Source organism: Oncorhynchus gorbuscha, linkage group LG26 (assembly GCF_021184085.1).
Source record: "Oncorhynchus gorbuscha isolate QuinsamMale2020 ecotype Even-year linkage group LG26, OgorEven_v1.0, whole genome shotgun sequence".
NCBI classification, from domain to species: domain Eukaryota; kingdom Metazoa; phylum Chordata; class Actinopteri; order Salmoniformes; family Salmonidae; genus Oncorhynchus; species Oncorhynchus gorbuscha.
Genome location: NC_060198.1, coordinates 40,484,424 through 40,491,923, shown reverse-complemented (window position 1 = coordinate 40,491,923; position 7,500 = coordinate 40,484,424). Strand labels below are relative to the sequence as shown.

Here is a 7,500-nt window from a genome sequence, read left to right as displayed (position 1 = left end):
TGTCTAAAGCCTGCTCTCTCTAAAACCTGCTCTCTGTAAAACCTGCTCTCTGTAAAACCTGCTCTCTGTCTAAAGCCTGCTCTCTGTAAAACCTGCTCTCTGTAAAACCTGCTCTCTGTCTAAAACCTGCTCTCTGTCTAAAGCCTGCTCTCTGTCTAAAGCCTGCTCTCTGTCTAAAACCTGCTCTCTGTCTAAAACCTGCTCTCTGTCTAAAACCTGCTCTCTGTCTAAAGCCTGCTCTCTGTAAAACCTGCTCTCTGTAAAACCTGCTCTCTGTAAAACCTGCTCTCTGTCTAAAGCCTGCTCTCTGTCTAAAACCTGCTCTCCGTCTAAAGCCTGCTCTCTGTCTAAAACCTGCTCTCTGTCTAAAACCTGCTCTCTGTAAAGCCTGATCTCTGTAAAACCTGCTCTCTGTCTAAAACCTGCTCTCTGTCTAAAGCCTGCTCTCTGTAAAGCCTGCTCTCTGTAAAGCCTGCTCTCTGTAAAGCCTGCTCTCTGTAAAACCTGCTCTCTGTCTAAAACCTGCTCTCCGTCTAAAGCCTGCTCTCTGTCTAAAACCTGCTCTCTGTCTAAAACCTGCTCTCTGTAAAGCCTGATCTCTGTAAAACCTGCTCTCTGTCTAAAACCTGCTCTCTGTCTAAAGCCTGCTCTCTGTAAAGCCTGCTCTCTGTAAAGCCTGCTCTCTGTAAAGCCTGCTCTCTGTAAAGCCTGCTCTCTGTCTAAAACCTGCTCTCTGTCTAAAGCCTGCTCTCTGTAAAACCTGCTCTCTGTAAAGCCTGCTCTCTGTAAAACCTGCTCTCTGTAAAGCCTGCTCTCTGTCTAAAACCTGCTCTATGTCTAAAGCCTGCTCTCTGTCTAAAGCCTGCTCTCTGTCTAAAACCTGCTCTCTGTAAAACCTGCTCTCTGTAAAACCTGCTCTCTGTCTAAAGCCTGCTCTCTGTAAAACCTGCTCTCTGTAAAGCCTGCTCTCTGTAAAACCTGCTCTCTGTCTAAAGCCTGCTCTCTGTAAAACCTGCTCTCTGTCTAAAGCCTGCTCTCTGTAAAACCTGCTCTCTGTAAAGCCTGCTCTCTGTAAAACCTGCTCTCTGTAAAGCCTGCTCTCTGTCTAAAACCTGCTCTCTGTCTAAAACCTGCTCTCTGTCTAAAGCCTGATCTCTGTAAAACCTGCTCTCTCTCTAAAACCTGCTCTCTGTCTAAAACCTGCTCTCTGTCTAAAGCCTGCTCTCTGTAAAACCTGCTCTCTGTAAAGCCTGCTCTCTGTAAAACCTGCTCTCTGTAAAGCCTGCTCTCTGTCTAAAACCTGCTCTCTGTCTAAAGCCTGCTCTCTGTCTAAAGCCTGCTCTCGGTCTAAAACCTGCTCTCTGTAAAACCTGCTCTCTGTAAAACCTGCTCTCTGTCTAAAGCCTGCTCTCTGTAAAACCTGCTCTCTGTAAAGCCTGCTCTCTGTAAAACCTGCTCTCTGTCTAAAGCCTGCTCTCTGTAAAACCTGCTCAATGTCTAAAGCCTGCTCTCTGTAAAACCTGCTCTCTGTCTAAAACCTGCTCTCTGTCTAAAGCCTGCTCTCTGTAAAACCTGCTCCCTGTAAAACCTGCTCTCTGTAAAACCTGCTCTCTGTCTAAAGCCTGATCTCTGTAAAACCTGCTCTCTGTCTAAAACCTGCTCTCTGTCTAAAGCCTGCTCTCTGTAAAGCCTGCTCTCTGTAAAGCCTGCTCTCTGTAAAGCCTGCTCTCTGTAAAGCCTGCTCTCTGTCTAAAACCTGCTCTCTGTCTAAAGCCTGCTCTCTGTAAAACCTGCTCTCTGTAAAGCCTGCTCTCTGTAAAACCTGATCTCTGTAAAACCTGCTCTCTGTCTAAAACCTGCTCTCTGTCTAAAACCTGCTCTCTGTCTAAAGCCTGCTCTCTGTAAAACCTGCTCTCTGTAAAGCCTGCTCTCTGTAAAGCCTGCTCTCTGTCTAAAACCTGCTCTCTGTCTAAAGCCTGCTCTCTGTCTAAAGCCTGCTCTCGGTCTAAAACCTGCTCTCTGTAAAACCTGCTCTCTGTAAAACCTGCTCTCTGTAAAACCTGCTCTCTGTCTAAAGCCTGCTCTCTGTAAAACCTGCTCTCTGTAAAGCCTGCTCTCTGTAAAACCTGCTCTCTGTCTAAAGCCTGCTCTCTGTAAAACCTGCTCAATGTCTAAAGCCTGCTCTCTGTAAAACCTGCTCTCTGTCTAAAACCTGCTCTCTGTCTAAAGCCTGCTCTCTGTAAAACCTGCTCCCTGTAAAACCTGCTCTCTGTAAAACCTGCTCTCTGTCTAAAGCCTGATCTCTGTAAAACCTGCTCTCTGTCTAAAACCTGCTCTCTGTCTAAAGCCTGCTCTCTGTAAAGCCTGCTCTCTGTAAAGCCTGCTCTCTGTAAAGCCTGCTCTCTGTCTAAAACCTGCTCTCTGTCTAAAGCCTGCTCTCTGTAAAACCTGCTCTCTGTAAAGCCTGCTCTCTGTAAAACCTGATCTCTGTAAAACCTGCTCTCTGTCTAAAACCTGCTCTCTGTCTAAAACCTGCTCTCTGTCTAAAGCCTGCTCTCTGTAAAACCTGCTCTCTGTAAAGCCTGCTCTCTGTAAAACCTGCTCTCTGTAAAACCTGCTCTCTGTAAAACCTGCTCTCTGTCTAAAACCTGCTCTCTGTCTAAAACCTGCTCTCTGTCTAAAGCCTGCTCTCTGTCTAAAGCCTGCTCTCTGTCTAAAACCTGCTCTCTGTCTAAAACCTGCTCTCTGTCTAAAACCTGCTCTCTGTAAAACCTGCTCTCTGTAAAACCTGCTCTCTGTCTAAAACCTGCTCTCTGTCTAAAACCTGCTCTCTGTCTAAAGCCTGCTCTCTGTAAAACCTGCTCTCTGTCTAAAACCTGTTCTCCGTCTAAAGCCTGCTCTCTGTCTAAAACCTGCTCTCTGTCTAAAACCTGCTCTCTGTAAAGCCTGATCTCTGTAAAACCTGCTCTCTGTCTAAAACCTGCTCTCTGTCTAAAGCCTGCTCTCTGTAAAGCCTGCTCTCTGTAAAGCCTGCTCTCTGTAAAGCCTGCTCTCTGTAAAGCCTGCTCTCTGTCTAAAACCTGCTCTCTGTCTAAAGCCTGCTCTCTGTAAAACCTGCTCTCTGTAAAGCCTGCTCTCTGTAAAACCTGCTCTCTGTAAAGCCTGCTCTCTGTCTAAAACCTGCTCTATGTCTAAAGCCTGCTCTCTGTCTAAAGCCTGCTCTCTGTCTAAAACCTGCTCTCTGTAAAACCTGCTCTCTGTAAAACCTGCTCTCTGTCTAAAGCCTGCTCTCTGTAAAACCTACTCTCTGTAAAGCCTGCTCTCTGTAAAACCTGCTCTCTGTCTAAAGCCTGCTCTCTGTAAAACCTGCTCTCTGTCTAAAGCCTGCTCTCTGTAAAACCTGCTCTCTGTAAAGCCTGCTCTCTGTAAAACCTGCTCTCTCTAAAACCTGCTCTCTGTCTAAAGCCTGCTCTCTGTAAAACCTGCTCTCTGTAAAGCCTGCTCTCTGTAAAACCTGCTCTCTGTAAAGCCTGCTCTCTGTAAAACCTGCTCTCTGTAAAGCCTGCTCTCTGTCTAAAACCTGCTCTCTGTCTAAAACCTGCTCTCTGTCTAAAGCCTGATCTCTGTAAAACCTGCTCTCTCTCTAAAACCTGCTCTCTGTCTAAAACCTGCTCTCTGTCTAAAGCCTGCTCTCTGTAAAACCTGCTCTCTGTAAAGCCTGCTCTCTGTCTAAAACCTGCTCTCTGTCTAAAGCCTGCTCTCTGTCTAAAGCCTGCTCTCGGTCTAAAACCTGCTCTCTGTAAAACCTGCTCTCTGTCTAAAACCTGCTCTCTGTAAACCTGCTCTCTGTAAAACCTGCTCTCTGTCTAAAGCCTGCTCTCTGTAAAACCTGCTCTCTGTCTGTAAAACCTGCTCTCTGTAAAACCTGCTCTCTGTCTAAAGCCTGCTCTCTGTAAAACCTGCTCTCTGTCTAAAACCTGCTCTCTGTCTAAAGCCTGCTCTCTGTAAAACCTGCTCCCTGTAAAACCTGCTCTCTGTAAAACCTGCTCTCTGTCTAAAGCCTGATCTCTGTAAAACCTGCTCTCTGTCTAAAACCTGCTCTCTGTCTAAAGCCTGCTCTCTGTAAAGCCTGCTCTCTAAAGCCTGCTCTCTGTAAAGCCTGCTCTCTGTCTAAAACCTGCTCTCTGTCTAAAGCCTGCTCTCTGTAAAACCTGCTCTCTGTAAAGCCTGCTCTCTGTAAAACCTGATCTCTGTAAAACCTGCTCTCTGTCTAAAACCTGCTCTCTGTCTAAAACCTGCTCTCTGTCTAAAGCCTGCTCTCTGTAAAACCTGCTCTCTGTAAAACCTGCTCTCTGTAAAACCTGCTCTCTGTCTAAAGCCTGCTCTCTGTCTAAAACCTGCTCTCTGTAAAGCCTGCTCTCTGTAAAACCTGCTCTCTGTCTAAAACCTGCTCTCTGTAAAACCTGCTCTGTCTAAAGCCTGTCTAAACCTGCCTAAAGCTCTCTGTAAAACCTGCTCTCTGTCTAAAGCCTGCTCTCTGTAAAACCTGCTCAATGTCTAAAGCCTGTCTGTAAACCTGCTCTCTGTCTAAAACCTGCTCTCTGTCTAAAGCCTGCTCTCTGTAAAACCTGCTCCCTGTAAAACCTGCTCTCTGTAAAACCTGCTCTCTGTCTAAAGCCTGCTCTCTGTAAAACCTGCTCTCTGTAAAGCCTGCTCTCTGTAAAACCTGCTCTCTGTCTAAAGCCTGCTCTCTGTAAAACCTGCTCTCTGTCTAAAGCCTGCTCTCTGTAAAACCTGCTCTCTGTAAAGCCTGCTGTCTGTAAAACCTGCTCTCTGTAAAGCCTGCTCTCTGTCTAAAACCTGCTCTCTGTCTAAAACCTGCTCTCTGTCTAAAGCCTGATCTCTGTAAAACCTGCTCTCTGTCTAAAACCTGCTCTCTGTCTAAAACCTGCTCTCTGTCTAAAGCCTGCTCTCTGTAAAACCTGCTCTCTGTAAAGCCTGCTCTCTGTAAAACCTGCTCTCTGTAAAGCCTGCTCTCTGTCTAAAACCTGCTCTCTGTCTAAAGCCTGCTCTCTGTCTAAAGCCTGCTCTCGGTCTAAAACCTGCTCTCTGTAAAACCTGCTCTCTGTAAAACCTGCTCTCTGTCTAAAGCCTGCTCTCTGTAAAACCTGCTCTCTGTAAAGCCTGCTCTCTGTAAAACCTGCTCTCTGTCTAAAGCCTGCTCTCTGTAAAACCTGCTCAATGTCTAAAGCCTGCTCTCTGTAAAACCTGCTCTCTGTCTAAAACCTGCTCTCTGTCTAAAGCCTGCTCTCTGTAAAACCTGCTCCCTGTAAAACCTGCTCTCTGTAAAACCTGCTCTCTGTCTAAAGCCTGCTCTCTGTAAAACCTGCTCTCTGTCTAAAACCTGCTCTCTGTAAAACCTGCTCTCTGTCTAAAACCTGCTCTCTGTAAAACCTGCTCTCTGTAAAACCTGCTCTTTGTCTAAAGCCTGCTCTCTGTCTAAAGCCTGCTCTCTGTAAAACCTGCTCTCTGTAAAACCTGCTCTCTGTAAAACCTGCTCTCTGTCTAAAGCCTGCTCTCTGTAAAACCTGCTCTCTGTACCCCCTTCTCTTTGTCTTCCGCCCTCATTTTTGCTCTCTCTCTCTCTCTGAGTCTCTCTGTCGTCTCTGCTACCTGACAGTGTTACTGTATGGTGGTGTCCAGGTGTGCTATAACACTACTGTGGCTTGTCAGCTCAGCTGCACTGTGCTCTTCATTAGTGAGGAGGCTGAGATGCATGAATATGACACAGGTTAAAGATCCATGAGAAATATTATATCTGTGTTTCTCATTTGCTTTGTTTTGGCACAATGTGTCAATATCTCACACACGAAAATCTTCCTTCTCTCCCACCCTGTGGTTTCTCATTTTCTCATATTGTCTTCTCCTCTCCTCTCATTCTCTCTGTGGACAGCTAGTGGTATTTGCTGTCACTCACTGTCCTCTGAGAACAGCCCTGGGAGCTGTTGTCAAACATAGCTTTTCTCACAGTGGCCCCTTTCAAAATGAACGTTTAAATGAGCACCCAGAGATAAAACATCACAATTTAGGCAGTTTTATTGGCAGTGCTATCTCTCTTTTTGTCTTTGTTTCTGGGTATTCATTGTTGATATAGTTGTGTTGTATTGTAACTGATGTGGGTGTGTGCTGTGTAGTAGATGTCAGGAGGGAAGGCTCAGTTTCAGAATTTGGGTTCATCCTCTTCAGCTGGTGTGAATTGTGTTGTGTGGCCACTTGAACATGCTGTTTTAGCTGTGGGGAGCTGTCCTGTTTGGAGTGGTGCTGAAACTCACAGAGCGCAATGCTGCCTAGTATCCACTAGGGACTGACCTGAACACTCTCCAGCTTGTAGTGCACTGTCTGCAGTCCGAGGTGCATCACAGACGCTCTGAAATTGTTCTCTCCACTCTCAGAGGTGAGGTTGAAGACTGTTTCATGCTACTGTGAAGTGTTATAGTCTAGTCTAGTCAAATGTGTGAGTGTGTAGAGGTAGTCTACAGTGTGTATTGTATTGTTTGCAGTAGTAGTGTAATGTTTGTAGTTTCAGTGGTGCTCTTAACAGTATAACCGTCATTGTGGACTCAGTCAGTCTATAGATGTAGTATTTATCAAGGCACTGGCTACCAGGGCAGTATTATGTATGTCTACTATATATAGAGCAGAGGTGGAAGATCTATTGCATAGATATTTATATGGGAGGTGTTGAAGAATAAATTGTGATGAAATGGCAGCGCATGGTGACAGTGAAAAGGCAGTCTGTTCCCATAGTGACCAGAGTCAGGACATGAAACAGTGTCGGAACCCCGACAGACACTGGGGCTGCTGGTTGAGTTTTTAGGATTGTCCTTGGAACTCTCTCTCTCTCTCTCTCTCTCTCTCTCTCTCTCTCTCTCTCTCTCTCTCTCTCTCTCTCTCTTGACCTTTCATGGTTCTCCTCTTCTCCTTTCTCCTCCTCAGTGAGTCTTGGGGAATGATGCCGCTGCCGTTTGTGCCACCCTCCCTGTCGCCATGACGATGCCGCTCAGCCCCCTCTCCAGTGACGAGGAGCAGCAAAGGATGCTGGGAAACAATAGACATCTATATCCTGGGGCAGAGGACGAGGAAGAGGAGGAGGAAGATGAAGAAGAGGAGGGTGAGGAAGATGACCGTGATGCAGAGGGAGAAGATGGGGAGAATGGAGAGCTGGAGGGAGAAGAGGAGGAAGAGGAAGTGGAGGAAGTCAGGCGAGGAGGAGGCATGTCGCGAGGAGGCAGGGATGAGGGGCACAGGCAATTAGGCAAAATGACTGGACGACCCACAGGAGACAGACAGATACGACCCGGCAACATTGGGCACACAGTAAACCCTTATTCGTCCAACCATGGACCCACCCATCAACAGCCAGCCAATCAGCAGCAGCAGCAGAAGAGGCTGAGAGAGCATAGCTCCAGTAGGGCGCCGTCAGAGGACGCCCACATCGCC

General features: G+C 46.7%; 1 protein-coding gene across 1 annotated transcript in view; it reads left to right on the top strand.

Annotated features, from left to right (window-relative positions):
- Positions 1–7,500, top strand: part of LOC124015384 (SH3 and multiple ankyrin repeat domains protein 1-like) — a 149,219-nt gene that overhangs the window by 75,814 nt on the left and 65,905 nt on the right. Inside the window, exon 2 of the mRNA XM_046330549.1 lies at positions 6,997–7,500. This exon is cut by the window's right edge and continues 42 nt beyond it. Coding sequence (XP_046186505.1) covers positions 7,048–7,500 — 453 coding nt within the window. The 5' untranslated portion in view covers positions 6,997–7,047. The remainder of the gene's footprint in view (positions 1–6,996) is intronic.